This window comes from Athene cunicularia (genome assembly GCF_003259725.1).
Source record: "Athene cunicularia isolate RWA chromosome 28 unlocalized genomic scaffold, athCun1 chr28_part3, whole genome shotgun sequence".
Classification (NCBI taxonomy): domain Eukaryota; kingdom Metazoa; phylum Chordata; class Aves; order Strigiformes; family Strigidae; genus Athene; species Athene cunicularia.
The window spans coordinates 216,675-239,599 of record NW_020799141.1 but is presented as its reverse complement, the minus strand read 5'-3'; the positions used below and the strand labels follow the sequence as shown (position 1 = coordinate 239,599).

At 46.5% G+C, this 22,925-nt stretch overlaps 1 protein-coding gene across 1 annotated transcript in view; it reads left to right on the top strand.

Annotated features, from left to right (window-relative positions):
- FBN3 (fibrillin 3) overlaps positions 1-22,925 on the top strand; it is a gene marked incomplete at its 5' end in the record, with an annotated part of 112,827 nt that overhangs the window by 7,261 nt on the left and 82,641 nt on the right. Inside the window, 4 exon segments of the mRNA XM_026865267.1 lie at positions 12,359-12,441; positions 14,913-15,011; positions 19,881-19,976; positions 22,021-22,116. Coding sequence (XP_026721068.1) covers positions 12,359-12,441; positions 14,913-15,011; positions 19,881-19,976; positions 22,021-22,116 — 374 coding nt within the window.

The window sequence follows — 22,925 nt, the reverse complement described above, 5'->3', positions numbered from 1 at the left end:
TAAAGCAGAGACAATTTAAAATGACCGTCTCCTGAAAGGAACAGCCCTGACAAATCCATTTATGAGGCAGGATTTGAATGGGATTATTAGTTTAATGAACTATTGAACAGTTTCCAAGAGCAAGAATGTGTTTAACAAAGGGGAAAGAAAAGATGATTAGTCTGCAGCCAGCTGAGCTGTTTGCTGGCAGGATGGTTTCCTGTAAGTTCATGGCTGCCTGTTTTTTTAAGTAAGAATAAAGGCTCAGCTATAGCCTGACTTTAAACACAACTAATTATGTCAAGCCCATTAATTATGAAATGGCCACTGCAATTGAGAAGATGGATGAAGAGAGGATGTTTGGGGAGGCATTTGTCATACCTCTTCCATTGCTCTGACTTACACGGAAAGGCGGAGATGTCTAAATTAACTGTGGGGGAATGGGGAACATGAGGAGTTTCCAAGCTGCTCTCCCATAGATTTTTGACACCTTCTTAGTTTCCAACTTGACGCTGGGGAATGGAGAGGAAAGGCACATTTGCAACTGCAAAACACCAGCAGAGTTGGTCGATGAACTCCCCATCCACCACTCTAAGCTTGGCAGCTCAGATGCAGCGGAGAGGCAAAGCCACGGGCTGTGATTCTGGACCGCACGGCACCAAGTTAAACCGAAGCTGACTCTGGGACGATGTTTGACGTCAAGGGGGGATTGGACATAGCAGAGACGAGCTTCACCGCTTTCGCAGTTTACTCCGAGATGTGCACAGGTGATTTCCAGCAGCGTTTTAGTCCCACTCCATCCCTGCTGTTGCAGTTCCACAAGCATCTCAGTACAGGACCTACAAAAGGTTTTTTTTGGGATCAGCAGCAATTGTAATTTTCTTCACTCTCGCTTTAGGTTTATCAGAAACATGTGCCTTTAAAAAGAGCTGATTCCCAAAACACAACCGGCACTGTCAGATGTTTCATGATTCAGGCCCCGATTCTGCCTCTGCCAAGTTCAAGCGTAACATTTTAGCTGACTTGGTTGAAAGTAATAAGCCCTAAGTGGGAGTCTGCAAATCTTTTCTGCAGCGTTACCATCTCTGCTGCTACTGCAAATCTAGCGAGAGGTATTGATTCCCTCGGTGTCCCAGAGTGAAGTCCTTTAAATGCGGAAGTTCAGCTTTCATTCCTGATAAAAAAAAAAAAAATTGATTTATTGACCTCAAAGTTGTAGAAAACTTGCTTGAAAACGAAATCCTGTTTCGAGTAAGAAACAGGATGCTACTAAGAGGCAGTGGAAGCGAAAATGTCCTATTTCTTAACTTAATCCTAGAGTTTAGGCAACCAGATTCTGTCCCACTGATCGTGTGGGTTGTTTATGAAAAAGAGCCAGTAACTACGGCCATTTAGATACTTCAAAAAGCAAATCTGGGGGGTATGTCACTAACTACACCGACTGAAACTACAAGCACACGTAGCTGAAGGGTAACAACAGGACTCTGGTACTTCCTGAGAATTGTCTGAAACGGGCTGTGCTGCTTGTGGTCGCCCACATGTCACTGCAGTGGGACTAAATGATCGTTGTGGGACCCTTCCAACTTTTCTATTCCATCCTAAATATTAGTTTTCTGACAAGGCTCGCTCAAGCCCCGTTTAGAGTGAGTGTACATCACTGGAGTGTCTGTCACCGTGATCCTGTCACCCCCCTGAGCTGCTTTCAGGTCCGCGTACTCCACACGTCTAAACCTTGATATTTACTCAGAGTTGACATACTACGAGCAACAGAAGGAACAAAATTAAGGCAGCAGCTGGAAACTTCTGACTTAAGACTCTTGTTGCTAATTTTCCTTGTGTCTTGATTTATATTGTGAAATGGTTGATCTTGGACTTCTGGCCTAGGCTGGTTTCTCTTGTTGTTGGCAGGGAACATGAAGGCGAGTATTGGCATGGCAAAAAATTGTCTGGCGTAGAAGTTAATAGGTTATATGGGTTTTATTTGGAAGTTTTAAGAACTGAAGTTTTGATTTATTTCAGAATTTAAGGGAAAGAAAAAAGATGGAAGAGTTGGTGATGCTGCTTTCCAGATGAAAGTGTTAAGCAGTTCCTGGAAATCGGTTGCGTTTTTTGTCTTTTTTCAAAGGAAAGTCTTCTCTGTGGTTCCTTGCTGATATATGGGATTTAAATTTAAATGTGCGCAAATAAGGAAGGGTTTTCTCTACCGTCACTTACACAAAATGTGTGAAGATCTGAATAAAGGGGGAAAAAATACAAAGGCGTATAACGTAAGATTTTATAGACCTCCTTTGTTAAAAAATAATTCTAAACATTATTGGGCTTGAACCTGGCATTAACCTAAGCAGATGGAATCCAAGACCTATAGAGTCTTTGTAAGATTTTCCTTGTAATTTGCTTCATTCCTTTTATGAAACTGAAAAATAATCATGATTTTTTTAAAAATTATTTCCATCTCCTTTTTTTTTTCTTTCTTTTTTTTTTTTCTTTTTTTTTCCCCACAAATTTCAGCAAAAATTCAGGTGTCTACCTTGAAGTCAGCTTTGCATGGCTCGGGACACCTAAAGTTGATGTAAGCGTAGAGGTTTATTTTGGTGTGATCTAGTCACCTTGGTGACAGCCAGGCAACCTTCTCAGCTTGGCTTTCTCTCTCTGTATAGATGTGTCTGGAGTCCACGTGTGTGAGGGGTCCTAGGAGACTTCTGCCAGAGGGCAGGGAGGATTTTTGAGCTGGGGCTGCCGTTTTGTTCTGGGAATACAGAAGTCCCTGGTGGGACTTCCCTTCTCTGTGCTCCCCTGCTCCATCACCTTGCTGCTGACCGTACCGATAGCTGCATCTCAGCAGGAAAAGGAATGGGGCTGAGATACAGAGCTCTGTAATCTCTGAAGACCGCCCCTCTGTATTTGAGATGGCCTGTCCCTAGGCACCCAAAGCTACCCTCTGCTCTGGATTACGGTAGGAAATTCAACCCTGGGCACAGAGCCGGGAGAGAGACCATCAAACTTTCATAATGCTGTTTCAATTTCAATACAAAGATAATTTAGGATGTATTTAGAAGGAGGAATGTCATAACCATCGGGAAAAAAAAAATAAAATTTCTCCCCATTTTCTAATAACATCAAAACGAAAACAGTAAGCACCTGAGTAACTTTGTCTGAAACTACATGACTTCTCAGTTAAAAGGCACGTATTTTGATCTCATGCGTTCTCCTGGTTAATTAAAGAAAGGGCAAAATCAGGTGTCAAGGCTTTCTTTAGTTTCAGATCATCCGTTCTCTAAGAAAAAAATAACTAGAACATAAAACCAGATTAAAATAACTGCTTAAATGAAGGCTTCCTTCCTGTTTACTAAAATAACAAAGGAAAAATAGTCTCTGTTCACTTAGGCCAGTCTTTCTGGTCTAGAGCCCCTCCTAGGTTCTGGGAGGAGGAGCACACAGCGATGCACTCTTCCACCTCTTCCCAAACCAAACATTTCCTTAAGGAGAGCCGCAGTGGAGGATCAGCAGCTGAATTCGGATGCTTGAAAGGCTCAGCTTCCTTTGGGCATCTTACGTCAAGGTCTTCTGAGTCCCAGCCACTCAGTCTGGGCTCCAGCGGAGATCAGGTCAGCTCTGCGGGGCAGCAGAGAGGAGAGATGCTCAGTGATGCTGCCAGGGTTTGCTCAGGAGGGGGCTGTGCACCAGTTCGCACCACCTTTGTCCCTGGGATGGAGGTGGGGGTGCTCCTGGGGCCAGGGAAGGTAAAGGGTCTCCAGCAGGAGTGTGAGAGAGATCATAAGTGCCTTTGGTGAGATCAGAGAAAAGCGTTTCTCTTGCCACAGGCGTGTTACTGGTATTGCTGAGAGTTTTAGGAAAGTGATCCATTGCTCAGCTCAGCGAACGGCTTCAGGATGTGCTGAATTCGGAATCCTTTTGTGCTTGGCAACGCAGCGAAATCGCTCTTAGCGGTTTTAAGGTGTGGGAACAGAAAGTTAGCGGCTCTGCACCTTTCTGAGAACCAGAAATAATTGAAATCACCGGGACTTGAACTCATCCCTAAAACCTTAAAATAAACAGACGCAGGGCTGCTTTGCAGAACGGAGTCAACATCCTTCCATTGAACGGGGGCTTGCCTAGGTAGGAGCAGCCAGTGGTTTTGCTCTACTTTCCCGTTTGCAGATCAGTTACCGGACTGTATGTGCTGCTTGAGCTCACACAGCCCTGGGGAAGTAAGCAGTGAACACAGAGATAGCCCAGTCCGAGACTCGTAAAACTGATGAATCGCTGAAATAAATACTTGCAGTACATCTGAGGGATCTGGTCAGTCAAGAATGAGGAGGACACAAATAACGTTCCCCTTTAGGCCAAGGATGCGAAGGTCAGCATTGTTTGAAATCTCTTCTCACGCCATGGCACCAACCCAAATCCCTCTGGGTGGGGAGATGCATTCCCAAAAGCCACTATCGCATTTGGCAGTAATTATTGTCCCCCTGCTGATCTCTGCTGAGGCCGAGGGTGACCGATGCCTGTAATGGTGTCCCCCCCAGTTATTGTGAGAGATCATCCCTTGGGGCCCAGCAAAGACTCAGGCTAGGATCAAACCCAAAAAGAATCTTAACTGTAGGAAAAAAAAAAAATCCAGCTCAGATGGAGAGGTAGGATCATTGTCCCTGGAAAAAAGCCACATGTTTAAGTCACATAAAGCTAGAGAATGTACTAGTGATACTCATACACATTCATTTTATTTGACTCTGCACGGTCATGAATTTCCTGATAGGAGGAGGGCTGCAGGGGGGGGGTGTGTGTGTAAATAATCTGAAAACAAACTTCTATGTCTCCTCCCTAAAATAGTACTTCTGTGGATAGCAGACAGCCCTCCTTTTTGCAGTATGAAATCAGAAATCCTCAATAGCCTGACATTTTCACTTCTCATTTTCGTTTCCATTTCCATGGGACGTTTTTGCCGAGTTGGTGAATTTACAGCAAAGGGTAACTGAATGGTTTGGGGAAACCTAGAGCAGTATTTGGGCTGATGGCCATTCCTAAAGCTGGACAAGTAGAATTGCATTGAGAATTGGCTAAATCTGTTGCTGGATGGTTTGATTTCCCCGTAAATATTTCTATGCTGAAACCTGAAGACAGAAGAAACCTGAAAATCAGGTAAGGGACAGGGAAAGTATAAACATTCCAAGGATTTTTCATTCATCCCATGTAAAGTGTCAGAATTGCTGCACCCCAAACTGGATGTGTTCGTAGAACAGGAGGGAGATTTCCGTGTCTCAAGATACCCAGAGAATAGAAAGAGATAAGAACAGAAATAGAGATTGGGCAAGCTTAATGGACTCTTAAAACTGTGCTCAAGCAGAAGAGGGGCAAATAGCTCCCCTGGACCTGCTGGCCATGCTGCTCCTAATCCAGCCCAGGGTGTGGTCTGCTGCTGCTGTGGATTTCTCCAGTGATGAATCTGTCCCACTTATTTCGAGGAGCAGTATCACAGAACTTATCTCTTGATCAGTAGGTCTGTGGCTGGATAGTTAGGCTGTGGTGCTTCTCATCCTGAAATCACCAGGTGTTGATCCCATGTGCTGGTGGGAAAGTTGCTGCTCACCCTTGCAGAAGACACTGGGCTCTAGCCCTACGACTACCCTGCGCAGTTGGACTTTGGCTAGGGCAGGAGGGTGGTTTTTAGCGAGTGTTTTGTTTGAAGCACTTAGAGAAAAAGGAATTTGTGCTTGGTCACTTGCCTGACTTACATCTGGGGCCTGGTAAAAAGTGCAAGCCGTATTTTTACTAACAAAGCCTTAGTTTACAAAAATGAAGTGGTGTGAATTTCTGAGAGCACGTATTCTGTAACCTTGACCTGTTCTCATCAGGAGAATAGAGAAGACCTGCAAGAAATGTAAAGCGCTGGCATCCCTGCCCTTACCAAGAGACTCAAACTGGTCCAGAGAACCAGTTGGACCCTCTTAGCTCCGACTCCTTTTCCCCGTTGAACAGAGTAGTGGCAAGTAGTGCTCAGGAGACAAGTCACAGCACTGAGGACCTGTTTTCACCCAGCAGGAAGAAGTTTTATGTTGTATCGAGGAGGGAAATAAAGAATGACTGTGATAAATAAGGAAAAGGGTCCCCCAGGTCAGGCAGCAGACACCCAGTCCAAGCAGACACACGGGAAGCGATGAGCCGGGAGAAGCACTTGCTGGACCACTGAGCACACACCACAGCAGACTAGTTCCAGGTTCACGGCTCAGGGAATCTCAGTCACTGGACAAGGGTCTCCACTTGGTGAGAAGAGCAGGAAACTGGCCCAAAGTAATGAACTATAGTAAATTCTTCCTGAATTAGTATGTTGAATCCCCCCGGATGAGGCCAGTGGGAAGGAGAACACATGAGCAGCCAGGGGAGCACTCCCTGTGCAGACCGGAGCAGCTCTGAGAATTACCCCAGCCCTGGCAACCCACCAGTTTTCATTCACTTCTGTCTTCCTCTAATTTAAGGAATGGAAACACCTCTTCTGAAGGCCGGTGACAACTGAGGTACGCTGATTGCTCATGACAGGGGAGACAAACCCTGGGCTGCTGTTCCTGCTGTCTGAGAGGCCTCACTATGTGTAGCCAAGGGTTCATTAGCTGCGGGTCTTGCTGGATGCCAGGAGCAGTGCTCCTTGCAGGACACTGCAGTTATTGCACAAATCAGCCCTTTAGTGACTGCAGAGCTTTCTGGAGAAGGTTTGGAGAGTTCGTTCTAGCTGGGTAGTCTTTTTCCCATGGCTGGAGGAGTGGGCTAAGACCATGTATGAGGACGTGGCTTGTGGGTGAGCGGGAAGCTCGGGATGGTTTGACTTAGGTTTTGTCTGGCATCTGAGTCTGCAGTGTTCTCAGACTGGACTTCACCCGCTGTGCTGTCTGCCCTCTCCTACCTTTAACGACGTGTAAAATTCTGCTCGGGTCACACTAGGCATCTGACAATAAACTGGCAGGACTGAGCCCTTTCCAGCTCCTTGCTCAGCTGGTAGGCAACAATTCAGTGCTCTAGGCTGTCTTTCTCATGCTGCTGTAGCAACAGCCAGATGCTGCTTGTGTTCTGTCCCCCACAGGCGGGCTGACACCCCGAGCCTGTGGGCAGTCTTGTGGTGTGGACTGTCTCCCAGCCCTTGCTCATGCCTCTGACTCCATTGTGGATTTGGGAGAAAAGCTTTTTTTGCTAAGAGCCCTGCATTTTCACATCAGATGGCCACAGCTCTGCTCTGCTCCAGGGGTTTTTTTTCTTGGCATCTACCAGTTCTCAGATGGAGCCACTGCCACCGAGCAGCATTTGGTGCCATCAATTGAAATTCATGCTTACTTTGTCCCTGCTTATCCATAATTCTGTTGCATGTTTAAAGTGGGCAAGGAAGATGCTACGGCCAGCATTGCTTTTCCCTCTATCCGTTCTTAGCATCCCTCTTTTGGCCATATTCACTTTCATTAAAATAGTTCTCTTCAGCAGCTGAGCTGTTTCAGCCTTTTTTTTCTAGGCAGAAGGTGATAAGGGAAGAGCTGCTTCATATTGGCAGGTCTATTTTTGCATCAGCTGAACCATGGGAGTGGACCAGCAGCGCAGTCCTTTGCCAGAAAGCACTGCTTAGAAAGGGCTGGCACAAACACGTCAGCTCTTATCTCTGTGGCTCTAGCACCCAAAGGAAACGTCACGCAGGCACTAGCACCATCTCAGCAGTATAACTACGTCTGTCCAGGACTGGGTAAGATCCCTTTGCTGCTGCTGGCTAGCAAGGAGGCAAAGCTGAGAGTGAGTAGAGTGAAAAAACCCTCTCGATTTTTTAATTCAGGACTGATTGTTGTGAAGTTTCTTGATAGTTCTGAAATACTCTGTGGATTTTGATTATCAGAATGTTGTGGGCAAGCGTATTGAATTTAAATGGCTTTTCCTCTAACCTTGACATTCCCACTCTTAGGAGCTCTTCACCACGGACGATGGTTGTGGTTTTCTGTTAACAACTAAATGACATGCCTTTTATCCACACCTTGCTGATGAGAACGTAGGTTTCCAGCTTGTATTTCCCAGGATGGAGATAACTGCTATTAATTTTAAAAAGCAGTTTTGTCACGACTTTGCTGAAGATGTTATTTTCCTCTTGCAAAACAGCATTCTCCTTACTGAGCGAGTCCTTGCTTTGGAATCTAATTTCATTCTCCCTCTAGGTCATTTCTGTGACACCATTAATTTCAACCCATTCAGAATGGATTCTCCCCCACGTTTTGTTTTGAAACTCTGCTAATTTTTAGCATATGCTTATAAAGGTTCGGTTTTGGAGGAACAATTGCGATCCTGTCATTTAGCCTCCTGTCTAACAGAGTGCCCAGGACCTCTCCCAGGATCCCTGCACAGGGCTTGATGAAATCCATGGCTGACTTTTAGAAAGAGGTGGTACTTGCCACCGTAGTTAAATATACACGATACACTTGGTTAAAAATAACGATATACTTCATTCAACTTCCACTTTCTTCTGTCTTAGTCTGTGAGATTGGCGCCAGATACCTCTTCCTTCACTGATTTTGACCAAAAAACCCTCTCTTAGTCTTTTGCCTGATAAAATGGCTATATAACATTCTTTAATCTTCAACAAGGCTTGAAGCAGCCTGAGGCCAGGGTGTACTAAGGTCAACGGGAACGTTCCCTGCAGAGCTGCTCAGGCCCCTGTGTTGAAAAGTGGGGACAAGCAAACAGATTCAGGTGGAAGTCAAACTGCAATGTTTGGTGTCTGGCTGTCAGTTGCCTGGGCTGCCCACACACTGCCTGGAAAGTCCTATATCAAAAAAAAAGATCATCCATCCATCCATCCTGCATGCTGGCACTCTGAGGGCTGAAATTTAGGCTTTACAGGACCTCAATCTGCTCAGAGTGAGCTTATCTTCCCAGTTAATGCCAACCACAGACATGTGTCTACTTTTAAGTGGAGATTTACACTTGAGTATCAGTGGCAGTACTAGCTACTTTTGTGTTCTATCCAACCTAATGCAACCGGGAACTGCAACCCAAGATGTTCCCCCATCTGCAGGGAACCTTAATCCATACCAGCAGCATCGGCTCTGCATTCAAGGTTTCCTTTTAACTTCGAAGCACAGGAGAAGCAACAGCTGCCCAGGCTTTTGGAAAATGTAGGAGCTTTTGAAATCAAAATACAGATTTACTCTTCCCCTCCAACCACAGCACCAAATTATTTTAGCAGAGCCCTTGATTCCATGCTCGGAGGGCTGGTGGAGTAGGCTCCGCATAGCGCTGGGCAAAAGCAGGTTGTAAGGAGAAATGTTGCCACAGTTTCTACAGAGGTCATTGGGTGCTCTGGGAAAATTAGAGCTCGGAAAAGCAGAGCAGCACCCTTCGTGGCACAGAAAGTCATCCAGCATGGGCCGTGCTGCTCAGGGATCTTCTAGTCCCCGGGAAGAGTAGAAGCTAAGATCGCTTTTACATGGGAACATCACTGCTTAGTAGAGGGTTCCTCAGAGTTTGCTCTCAGTCCAGCTCAGTGTTTCTGTCATTAATGCAAACAGCTCCCAGTTCCTTTTCCCACGGGAAAGCATTCTTCTCCTTCCACTTTGGAAAGGTAAACCTGCAGCCTAGCCGCCGCACATCTGCTGCGCCCGCTGCGTGTCTGCTGCGCGTCTGCTCCGTACGGCTGCACGCGCGCTGCTCTTGTGCCACGTCCTTGTTTTGTCTGCTGTGCCTCTGCTGGGGGTGCTCTGCACGTCTTCACTGCGGCGGCTCTACATGCGCCGTGTTTCTGCTACATCTGCTGAGCATCCTCCGTCTATCTGCTGCGGATCTGCTTGGTGCTTGCTGGGTGTTTTCTGCACGTGTGCTTTATCTTTGCTTCGTGTCTTCTGTGTGTCTCCTGAGCGGTCATGCTGGAGGGGGAAGACTTGTGTATGTCTGGGTAGGTGGTTCAGGGTGTTCTGGGGTCCGCTACCCTCTCCCAGCCAGAAAAGGATATCTCCTGCCCTAAAGCCCTACAAGCTATTCCCAAAATCCAGACTGGAATTTGGTCCTACAGCGCACCGCTGAGATTGGCTCTTGTGCCCAGGGTGCCCAGTCATCCCAGCACCCTGCGCCTTCCCACCCCTGGCTTGCTGCAAGGAACTTGAGAATGGCAACCAGAGGAAGAAAATCTTCACAAAATCCCCACCACTAGGGCGATATTTCCAGGCAAGTTGAGTAAACAGACTAATGGCACGCCTACAATAACAGAGACCTCAGGATTTGAGGGAGGACAAGCAAGAGAAGCTGTGCAGTAAGCACTTCACGACACGGGAGGGAAGTAGAAACATCCATGGTTAAAGCAGTTTCTACACAGAGGTAATGGTTGGGATGCTGTTTTAAAGGAATGGGATGAAACTGAGACAGTTCCTGCATTATGCACGTTCCTTACTGGTGGCAGAGTAACAGGGGAAAAATCAAAGGGACTGTTCCCTGGAAAATGAAATTGATTTGCTGATCTAGCGGAAGAACAGGGATGAATCGACACATTTGCAGAATAAAAAAAATCCCCAAACAGATCAGGCAGTTTTTCTGGAGTTCTTAAAAATTGGATATTGTTGTTCCAGTCTGCCAAATCCCTAAACTAGTCCCATGCACCAGACAGCTAGAGCCATTTCTGCAGGTACCTGTGAATATGCAAACAGTTGTGGACGTGTGTTTCGCAAGGAAATGAATTACAGTGAACACAGAATCACAGAATAACAGCATGGTTGAGGTTGGAAGGGACCTCCTCTGGAGATCATCTGGTCCAACCACCTTGCTTTGGCCACCTAGAGCTGGCTGCCCAGGACTGTGTCCAGATTGTGAATATCTCCAAGGATGGAGACTCCATAACCTCTCTGGGCAACCTCTTGTTCCAGTACTCAGTCACTCTCACGGTGAAATAGTGTTTCCTGATGTTCAGGTGGAACCTCCTGTGTTTCAGAAACATCCCAAACTTCATAATAGAAAATGCAAAATCCGATTCATTCACGTCATCCCCTCCTGTCTGTGCAATGATGGCGGCGGTTACCATCACCAGCCCCAGGCTGAAGTGGTTGATGTAAAAACTAACTAAAATTAGAACGAGGATACAGAAATTTTGGACAATGGATCCAAACAAACTAATCTGGTATTTTCCTTGTCTTATCAAAGAGAAAATTAAAGGATGATGTAACAACCTACACAGGTCTACTGGGTGAAGAGACTGTGTTAACACGGGTTCTTCAGTCCAGCAAGCAAAGATCTAACGAGATCCAACAGTTGAAAGTAGCAGCTAGATAGATTCAGACCCCAAAATAAAGCACAGAATTTTAACAGTGGGGATTATTACTCACTGGGAAAATCTCCAGAATTTCCAAACGCCTCTTTCTCTGGTGTTCTGGTTAGTTCAGATTCTCATGCTTTTCTAAAAGATTGTGATCCCTCAGCAAACCTCCAGGAAGAGGTTGGAGGGTTATGGGCCGGGGTCCAGGCAAGGTCTGAACTCTCTGTCTACACCTAACCTCTTACTGCCTTCCCCGCTCCGTCCGATCCTGTGTTAGAGCCCCAGCATCTCTGCCAGGGGCTGCTTTCTCACGGCTCCGCACTTGAAAATGTCACAAGAGTGTGAATGTTACCTAGGTTTGTGGTTTTTCCTGTTTTCTTTTGGGAATTTTTCTTGGAGAGTTTGTTGGTCCATGTATGGACGCGTGGCATGGCACGGCACGGTGTAAACGCCATGCTGAGGTGTATACGCAGGCTGGGTTTCCTGCCATCTTTGCTGTGTGATCAAACCACCCAACAAACAAAGGAAGCCAAAGAAAACCACGGGCAGCCTGTCTGATGGACGAGTTGGAGCGTGCAGGAGTTAATTGCAGAGTCAGAAAGGAAGAGCAGGACTTTGTCCACCTTATACATAAACAGCACGGCCAAGCTACAGTCACAAGGGACAGATGTGCTCCTTCTGTTCAGGTTATCAAGCCATTCCCTTGGCCGCGGTCTCCAGGGTTCTCGGTGTTGAGGTCTCTCCCTTCTCACGTGGAAATGCAGGTCTCCAGCTGTGGGTATGGTCCCAGGCTGTGCCTTCGTGTCAGGGTAGGTCTGGCTGTGCTTTCAATTCCTCGCTCCTCCATATAGTCCTGAGAGGGTCACTGTAAGATCAGAGCCCCAAAGCACAGGGAGGTCACAAGTCAGTTATTAAAATAACACATGGTGGCTCCTGTTGGTGGGAATTAAACATGGCTTGTTCAGACTCACAGTGAGGGAATGGAGTTTGGCACAGAAATGTCACACAAGAAGCTATTCAGCTGCTCTCCTACAGCGATGATACATGCCGAATTTATCCAATCGCACCGCACGGAAACAGAGGGGAAAAAAAAAAATAAAATAAATTGTTTTTAATTTTCAGACCCAATGTCTGTGGCTCGAGGTTCCACTCCTACTGCTGCCCCGGCTGGAAAACGCTGCCCGGAGGGAACCAGTGCATTGTCCGTGAGTATCCATTTTCCTGTTAAGGGCACCGAGGGAGCTGACTGCTATGCGGGAAGGATTGCATATCTCTCACTTCGGCAGATGACAGAACATTTCGTAATCTGCTGGGACAGGAGCAGCGATTGCTGGGAGTTCTCATCTCTGCTAGTCTTGATTAAAGCGGGGTGGTTGCAATTGATCCCGCTTAGCGCACGGCCTTTTATCTTCTGCCAAACTGCCACTGTGCTCCTTGTGGCTTGACAGTTTGTGTGCCTGCTGTAGAAGATTAGCCTCAAAGGAAAGGTATTTGTGACTCCTGAGAAAGTTATTTAGAGCCGCTTGTTTAGATGAAATAATTGGGTTAGTTGCTAGAATAACAGCTACATGCTGGTTGCGAACATGATGAGCGTCTACAAGCACGAATCCGCATTTTTTCTTTGAGTGGCCATCCAAAGCAGGACGCTGGTTTAGATAAATCACACCTCTGTTTTGGCAGGTAGCTTTCCTAGTTGGAGTAGAGCGTTCCTGGACTCTCAGCTGCTGATATACACCTACAAAATCCATTAAGGGCCTGATGTTTTGCATTTCTGTAGGTTAAAGACATGACCTATAGGGAGACGAAGGAGCCTGCCCTTTGGAGGGTGCTCCCATGGGAAGTGAAAGTCAGCTCGGGAGTAAATAAATGAGAATCTTCTTGCAGACAATAGGGGTAATTGTACCTGTGTTTGGTCATGTTTCATACTGAAACGGTAAATACACAGTGTCCTGGAGATATTAACCCTAACCTGGACATACAAAATAGCAGACAGCATGATGGGATGCTTGTATCTCCCAGTATTTTAGCTTTCTGAATGAATCTTCTGCATTAGAGCGCACTTGGAACTGCACGCGAATGCCCTTTTTCAAAACTTCCTAAAAATAATTGGCAGTGGGAGGTTTCCAGTTGAGGAAAACAACAGGCTCCTCTAGTGGGATCTCCGACGTAATACAGGTCACATATTTCAGGAGCAATTCTACCTTGCCACTGGAATTTTGACTTGCCGAGTTGAAAACTCAGTCATCTTGGAGAGAAATGCCGTGTGTTTCCTAATACAGAGCTGTCTGGGACCTCAGATGTACAAAACTGAGTGCAGAGCTGCAGATATTCTTCTCTCAAAGGAAACGGTGTCGGTTGTGTTGTGAGTGATGGGGCCAGTTGACATGTCCTTGCACACAATAAATAACCAGTCACAGAATCACAGGATTGTCTCGGTTGGAAAAGCCCTTGCAGCTCCTCCAGCCCCACCATGACCCTCACCCCGACCCTTCCCAACTCCCCCAGATCCCTCAGCGCTGGCTCAGCCCGACTCTTCAACCCCCCCAGGGATCCCGGGGACTCCCCCACAGCCCTGGGCAGCCCATTCCAACGCCCAACAGCCCCTTCTGCACAGAAATCCTTCCTAATATCTAGTCTAAACCTTCCCTGGTGCAATTTGAGGCCATTCCCTCTACTCCCAGGCTGGCATTTTGCTCACTCAAAAAAAGAAGGGCAGTGAAGAGCCGTGATGTCTCAAGAATTAAATGCATCCGACTTCACCCCAGGTGATGGTACGGTGTGGAGTCCGGACCCTCTCCTTTCCCCACGAGAAGAGACAGGGCAAACTCAAAACCCTCCTTGGCCATCCCTCAGACAGCGGATGCTCCACCAAGGATGCAAGGCTTGAGTTTTAATTCTGGCTGCAGCGAAGGGTTAAGGGACTCACAGCCAAATAGCTGCTCAGTGGCATGCAGGGTTAGCGACACTCAGGGTTGTCTGCTGACTTTTCTCATAACTGTAAAACATGCCATCTGGGCTGGAGGTCCTCAGGGGACTGTGTGTTGTAATTGTATTTATAAAACACACAGAGATGAGATACTTTCATGGGGCTCTAATAAAATCTGTGCTTACACAGGTGGAGCAATACTGCCAGCTCTGCTTTTGGCTCCCATGGCACAGGAAGGGGAAGAGAGTAGCGGGGGTCCAAGGCCAGAAAGGATGGGGATGGATAGGAAGGCATCCTGCTGCTGCATCTCTGGCTGAGTTGGGCTCAGCCCCTCATTCAGCACACGCATCTCAACAATGGCCAGTTTCCTCAATGCCAGACTGTGCCCTGCAAAACGCGTTGCGGAAAGATAAAAAATTTCCAGGAAAAGTACAACCTGACTCACTGTGAGCATCGCTTGTCTCCCCTGAGAAATATTTTTAGCAGGCAGAAATAGTGAAATGTGCCTTCCCTGTGCTCTGCCGCTGAAAAAGTCTGTGATAAAAGGAAGATGTGTCCAGGAACTCCCTGCGAACGAGTGGGTCCTTCCCACTTGCTCTGCCCACACCTCAAGAGGTGCCCCAGCGTCCTCCCCAGGTTATTCTTCTTCAAACAGATGCATTCACACCCTTTCAGCAGCCAAAACCACATCTGCAGCAAGTTCGCAGACTCGCACATTGTGCTAATCGCTTTGTCCTTCTCTTCCTCCAGCAATTTGCAGGAATTCTTGTGGTGATGGATTTTGTTCACGGCCAAACATGTGTACGTGCTCCAATGGACAACTTTCTCCCAACTGTGGCTCAGCTGGAGGTAAGAGAACATTGGTGGCGATCCTCCTCCCTCCAGAGTAGTTATGTGCTCTCTTAAAAAAATTTCCCAGTTACAATAAAAGGAAATCTCTGAAATATTTTGTGTTTTGGCAGCCAGGCTCTAATCGGCATTGGGCAGTAGTCAGAAAATCTTTCATTTCTTGTGGCGCTTTTACTAAAGGTCCTCACTGCCCCTGATACCTGGAGCTTGCTTGCGATTTCTGCTGGTTTGATATGAGAAATCTTAGAGGGTGCAGCTCAGAAACCACATCTCACAGCAGCAAATAGCGACACTGCTGCCGAAGAGTCCATCCACCCCGGCTGCTCTTTGAAGTGGAATGAAGTCTGTCACTGCTTTTGTTGACCAAATAGTTGTTTTTGGGTTTTTTTTCTGATGGAAAAATTATTAAGTTTTCTTAGGCTGTGACTTGGATGTCAGGGAGAATGGCCCAGCAGTTTTAGCAAACTGCAGTGACACAGTGACACAGGGCTGGGAATGCAGAAACTGCATTGCCACTTTTTCTGCTTTGTTCTCCCATCTCAGACCTTCAGAACAAAAATCTGAAAAGCTCTGGGAAGATTATTGGGTGGCTGAGGTTTCTGAAAAACAGTCTATGGAGGACTCAGCACCATGACAGTCACATACCCAGAAAGCAATTCCCATATCCCTCCGGTAATCCATGTGGGATGTATTCAAGACCAGGTCTTGCTTGCAACCACTCTGTTACCCTGCAGCACATGGCTCTGCACAGAAAACTCTTCTTGCTTGAGTCTAAATCCTGATTGCTAATGGTCTCGTGTACTTTCTGACAGTGAATTATTGCTCCTCTGTGCTCCCTTTTCCGCTGGAAAGGACCTGGGAGTTATGGTAGACGCCAGGCTGGATATGAGTCAGTACTCACCGGGGTGTGAGTAAAGCCACACACTAGATTGAGGGAATCGTGGTGAAAAAGTCAAAAAAGGGGTATGATCCCTTCTGCTTGGAGTAGCGAGGCTGTGGCTGGTTCTGGGCTGCCAGTTCAGGAGGGATGTGGGGAAAATGATGGATCAGCAGCGAGCTGCAAAATGGTTGGGACCGGAGCACATGTTCTGAGAGGAGAAGCTGATGGATCCAGCCTGATTTAGTGGAAGAAGAGTCAAAGAGGGATCTAATTCCAGTCTGTCACTACTGGAAGTGCAGCTACAAGGCAGTGAGGCCAAATTCCTCTCAGCAGGGGCAGGCGACAGAGGTCAGTGGCCACAAGTTGCCACTTGGGCTGTTCAGTCAAGCTTGGGATCTTCAGGCATGAAGATTTCCTTACACTGGAGGGTGGTGCAGTGCTGGGACAGGTATCCAGAGCTGGGGGGGGGGTCACCTTCCTTGAGGGATTTGAAGACTTACCTAGACAAAGTCACAGCCAGCCTGATCTGCAGGGAGCCTCGATGGAGATGTCCAGCACGTCCTCCCACCCGTGCTCCTGTGAGCCAGCACGGAGACCCGCCCGGGCCAGCACAGGTTATGCACAAGCCAACAAATCTGTCCAAAAGGGCTTCAGCTGTTTCTAGTGACAGTAGCAGTGTGAGAGCAGGGACGGGCCTGAGCTCCTGGTCTCCAAATGTGGGCAATGTTACTGGGTGAGACACACCAGTCACAAAAAAAAAAACCAAAAAAACCTTGCATGAAGAGGAACAGTGTTTTAAGAAGGCTGATTTTGCTAGTGCCCTATGTAAAAGGCAGAAATTAATGAGATTTTATGGCGTCTTTTAAGGTCTCAGATAGCCATTGCTAGAGACAACCCAGAAAATTCTTTTCCATTATCACCCATCCCTATTGTTAATAAAGTGACTTGCAGGCATCTGATTGAGGGCCAGAGGACTAGCCCCCCTCAAACCTCAAAACCACACTCAGGGTGTGACTCGAAAGAAGGAAATTCCCAGAATCTGATTCCAAAGTGCCACGTTGTGCTGCAGCCTTGCAGATGTCCCCGGCGGCGCTCAGCACCAGCTCCCGCAGCCCTTCTCTGTGCCTTGCTGAGAGGAAGGTGCTGGAGACACAAAAGTTTCTGGAGTGAGGGTCCATATGTTAGCAATCACAGAGGAATGTGAGGAATGCTGTCAGCAGTATATATACATTTGGGCACAGACCTGGCATTCCCCTGAGCCTGGGGTGGATTTCAGCTCAAGGAAGGGGGGGGTGGGGGTGGGTAGGTTCCTCTGCAGGGGCTTCATCAAATCTGGCATTCATTGTGGGGATGTTTGGATCTGCATTTGTCATGAATGCTTCAGGGAGGTAAAGCAGACAAATTGTGCATTCCAGAGGCAATAAAAGCCGCTCTGCCTCTCTCTGTCATAACAAAAAAGCTTGCTTTCCTACTTCGGGGAGTAAAGATATTTTAGGAGTAATTTGCAAGTGACTGTTTAGGTAGTTGTAGTCAATGAGCAGACAGAAAACCTGCCTGCAAACTCCACTACTGCTGGCTGGCAGAGCAGCTGCAACCACCGACCCTTTAAAGTAAGTTGTAGAACTAATCCAATCCAACCATGGGAAAAGTTAACTAGGGCGAGCTGTCATTCTCTTTTTCCTAGAATTTTAGTCTCTGCTACCCTGGAAAATCCTGACAAAGCGTAACGAGCCTTTAAATTCTTGGTTGAAAGATGTTCTTCTGCACTTCAAATCTACAGTGGGTTCTAATGGTGCCAGCCTTGGAGATAAGTCAGATGGTGACAGGACCTCAGGGCTTCGGGGATCGTGGCAGCAGTAAGAAATGTGACCTGCTTTGTGCACGTCCAGGAACAGCCTTTGCCAATTAGTTGGAAAGTTTCTGGATGAGCATCGGGGCTCTTCTTACATCCAGGCCCGGAACTCCCCACATTTTTCAGCTTCACTAACCCTTACCCCTCAGGATGCTGCGTAGGGAAGAGCTCCGACAGATGGACAGCCCTGACAGACAGACGCTTCCTAGCTACCTCTGCCTCTGGGCAGCCCTCCCAGATTTGCTGTGTCTAATTGCTTTTCCCAGGGCTGATTAATTGTAGTGAGGGGTGTAGGGTAAGCACGTGCTGGAAGCAGAGCCTTTTCCCAGAGAGACTGGTTTTATGTCTGACAATCTCAGCAACGCTTTGAAGCCTCAAGCTTCGTTTCCTCAGTGATTAAGCTTTCATCTAAATTTGGCCTAATCTCTGGCCATAGAGCAGTAGGAAGGGTAGTAGACATCACGCCTAATTCAAACCACACTAGCAACGCATGGATTAAATGTACAGCACATGTGCTGAGCATTTTGAAGCTCTGAGACTTCCCATTTCGTTCTTCACTCTTCCTTCCTTTTAGGCTTCCTAGGAACAAGGCGTCAACCCTATAATTATCCCTGTTGGACACATTCTGAGTCCTACTACCTTTTGGACAGACATTTCACTTGCACTGGCCCCAGCTCCTCTCTGCTTGGAACTGGTGTTGGATGCCTAGAGAAGACACAAGCCACAGCTGAGCATCCACTCACATGTGCACTCTCCAGCCCCACCTTCATCAAGCTGCCAAGTCACAGCCCCTCCTATCCCTGGCAGACACGAACTGTGGTGTACATGCTGAAAAGCAGATTTCGCATAACTTGCTGTAACCTCAGGCACTTGCAGTTGGAGTTGTCACATCTTACGAAGGAAGAATGCATTGTCCCAGGCGTTTCAGTAAAGAATGAAAGCTGTTTGACCCATATTTGTAACAGCGTTTAACAGTAACCACCCCCCTTTTTTGGGCTCTTCTGCTTTAATACCACATTCCTTAAACATCGAATAGTGATGAAACAGTTAAAGCCAATACTGGCTCTGTGTCTACATGAGTATAAAACTTCCCGACTCTTATTTATTGCTATTGTTTTCCTACAGTGCATTAGTCACATGCAGCGTGTCCTAATCTAGTGTGAAATCTGAACTCTAACAGGAAAAAAAAAAATAGATGATACGTGCATTTCTTTTCAGATTTATTAAAAATCCCCTCTCATATATTAAATGAATCTCACCAATAAGGCCATATAGTAATTGTAAAATGAAGAGAAAGATCTTAAAAGTTGATGGTTTTCCTCCACCGAAATTCTATCCCCCCAAACATCTCACAGGTCTTTTAATATGAAGGCATTTTAAAGATTAGGCAGCCCAGAACGTGAAAAGCATGTTTTAAAATGGAGCAATAATCTGAAAGAATAACAAAAAGGGTGTGAAGATATTTGGAAAGTGTAGTATCCTGAAAGAAAGAATTGTTTAGAATGACAGAGTTTTCGAAGACAGGGAGATATCGGGAAGTACGACCTTACTGGCAGTCACGTCAGCTCTGGCAGGACGTCCTGTGGGGAGGACAAAGCTGCAGATGTTTAATGAAGGTAGATTCCTTAATGAAGTAAAATGATGAGTGTCTTTGGGTTCTGTGGAGTGAGGTCTTATTTATGTTGCTCTAAAACCCGTTTGCCGTAAGAGACCAAAGAGACCTTGCCCTGTATGGGATGGACTTAAAGAATTCCATCCACTACACTGCTCCTAGTTTCCCTCTGCCCATCGTGTTCATGGCTTTTCCCTGTCGGAACAGTTCAGTGCTACCAGTTACAGAACCAATAAAAAAATACATCTAGGGAATAAAGAACAGACTATGGTATTTCATTCTGTAAGCCACTCTGAGGTAATTATACCTCAGAAAAAGTGCCAGCCTTTACCCACACCGTGGGCTCACATCTACCGTGGGATGTCAGCAGCCTCTCCACTTAACCTGAAGGAACTCGACACTTAACACCACCCGCAGATTCTGCACTGAGACACGAAGTTTTTGAGCATCCCCTGACCCGTGAGGTGTGTTCCCCTCCTGCCACAGTTGCATCGTCACCCAATATTTCCCCTCTCTTCTCCACAGTCCAGACCTGCAATGTGAGATGCATGAACGGTGGGAGCTGCAGCGAGGAGTCCTGCCTCTGCCAGAAGGGCTACACCGGGACGTACTGCGGACAGCGTAAGTACCCGCCCCGCCGGCACTCTGCACCTGAGCCCAAGGGCGAGGCGAGGGTCCTGCTGCCTCATGACTGGAGAGGGCACCTGCCACACACTGGTGTGCGCTTTGGGGGCATCGCTACACGCTGCTCTCCGTTGGAATCTCAGCCCGCACTCGTTAGGAGGTGTAGATATATATCTATATTGAGATATATCTATAAAAGACATGTAATTTCCCTGTAAATATATATAAATACAGATACAAATATATATATAAGATATAATTTATCTGTAAATAGTTTTAGATAAAGAGCATATTCTCTGGGAATGGGCTTTTTGTGGGAAACCTTCATTTTGGCTCAAATGAAGTCTTCTTTCAATTAGAAGAAAACCAAAACACTCCAAACAAACCAACATTTTTTCATTATAAATTACACCTGATTGCATCAGAGGGGGTTCGATTTTTACTTCTGTTTATTTGACAACACCGACTTTCTATAGGGAAAAATTCAATACCGTAATTGAAAGAAAATTGTCCATGTTTTCTGACTTGGTTTTCTATTTTATCAAAGCACCTACAGCTTTCATAGGGAGAAAATGAATTTTTCCCCTAGTTTCCCATGAAAGACATTTGGCAATTTTAAACCATTGCTCGTGCACATTGTAGAATTAACAACCAAATGATTTTAAGAAACGTCTGGCATGCACGTATGCACAACAGTTTTGAGAGAATCTCTGGTCAAATGGAACTTTCCAGGCAAATTTCAAATGTGAGAATCACTAAAGTTCTCAGTGAAGTCTATGAGAAATTTTTTTAAGGATGGGCAAAACACCGTATTTCTCCTAAACTTATCCTCAGCTATGACTGATTCATTTTTTTGCTGAAACTTTCCAAAAAGTTCAACTAAATGCAGACACACCATATGGAAAATTTAATTCTGAGCAGCTAAAGCTTGGGAAAATTATAACAGCAACCCGGGGCTTATAATGGAACGCGCTAGGCAACCGTAATTATGTGCTGCTACCAGCTCCACCTATAATATCCTCAGTAGAGCTTTCATAATGGTTCAGATATTGGCAAGACATCACTGACAGGGTGGGGAACAATGGAGAGTCCCACTGGCAGCGTCCCAGCAGAGCAGCTTTCGGCTTCCTCGGCTCTGCGATGGGTGTAGCCTTTGAAGGCTGTGAAGTGCAGCGGTACCTGGCCTCTCTGCAGCTCAGAGCTTGGCCCCAGACCAGTGAGGGCCACACTGAGGTATCCTTCAAGATCGCTGTGGACTTCACCTTTCATGAGATGATATTCTCCTCATCTTCAGTGTGCCGGTGTTGTTGGGCAACCGAGTAGCCCGGTGAGTGCAGCTCTGTATTGGAACTTTAGGAAGAGTCGTAACACTACTCCTCTCATTAGTCGTTACAGCTGCTGAGATTTTAATAGGTCAACGGCATCTGTCACAACCAGCAGTCGCTCGTGTCATGTGCAGAAGTGTTCCTACATCCTGTTCTGCATCCTAGTCTGCGTCCAGGACCTAAGCAGCAACCTACTCTTTGACTTCAGTCCTAGACTATTGACTGCCGTTTTTCAACTAAGGGTAGCAGGTTTAATTTTAAGTCAACGAATACTTGTGTGCTGATCAGACTGGTTCTTCTTTGCTTTGGGTACGTGGGATTAAACAGCAAACAAGTCTCTTCTCCTCACATTTCCCTGTTGTCATACAGGAAACATTTGCCTTTATGCACTTTCTCGTTTGTATCAGTTCATCTTGACCTTGACATTTAAATCCCAATGCTGACCTGAGTGAACTGAGATTCCAGAGCACAGGAAATCCTCTCAAGTGAAATAAGAGTTTATAGCCATTTTATAAATGGGTTCATTCATAAACAGGAACTAATTTCCCAGGAAAAATTATCAGACTTTTCTCTGTATGTTCACTACAGGGAGGAGATTCCTGATGGGTGAACAACACAAAGTAGGTGATATTCCAAGCCCTGCCAGCACTACACATCTGACACTGTGGCGTCCCTAAGAGCAGAAATCACTGATTTCTTTTTCTATTTCAAAACAGCTGTCTGCGAAAACGGCTGTCAGAACGGAGGTCGATGCATCGGGCCAAACCGTTGTGCTTGTGTCTATGGATTCACCGGTCCCCAGTGTGAGAGAGGTAAGGAACACGTTCTCGTATTATCACTGACCGAGCATAGGATCAGGAGTTGCATATTTAAGGATGTGTATTAAAGAGGCTCCATTTTATGTGAAATTCTGCTCGATTCCTCTGCCTGATGATACAGCCTGTAATGACAACCTCATGCCCAAAGCGCTTCCTGGGGTCCCTGGTTATTACAAGTGCAGGATGCGACGTGCCTGCTGACTGCATGGCTGTTCAGTGTCTCTGGATCCTTCTTTCCACACATGGCCCCTTGTAGCTGTTTGTTAAACATCAATAAACCCACCCCGCGTACAAAAAGGTTATTTTTCTCTCTGGCATTTCCCTGGGAAAGGGATAACCTGGGAGTGGCTTGGAAAGCCCGTTATCACAGCGTCCTCATGAAGGGAAGGTGACACCGTCAGTGCCTTTCTAAACACTAAGAGAGAAGGGAAAAGAAATGTAAGCCAAAATTTTCAAACGAGCCAGTGCGATGGGTTGACCCCAGCCAGCAGGCAAACACCCATCCCCATCCTACGTCTCTCTCACTCCCCTCTCCTGAAGGCTGCATAGAAGTCGGAAGACAGAAAGTCTCATGGATGGAGATTATGTCAGTTTAATAGGGAGAGCAAAAGTCGTGTGTGGTAGCAACACGAAATAAGGAATTGATTCACTAATTCCCACTGGCAGGCAGACGTCCAGCCAGTTCCTGGGAAACAGGACCTCAGCACCTGTAGTGGTGGCTTGGGAAGGCAAACACCATCACCATCTTATATCTCCCCTTCCTCCTTCTTTCCCTGAGGTTTTATTGCTGAGCATGATGTGGT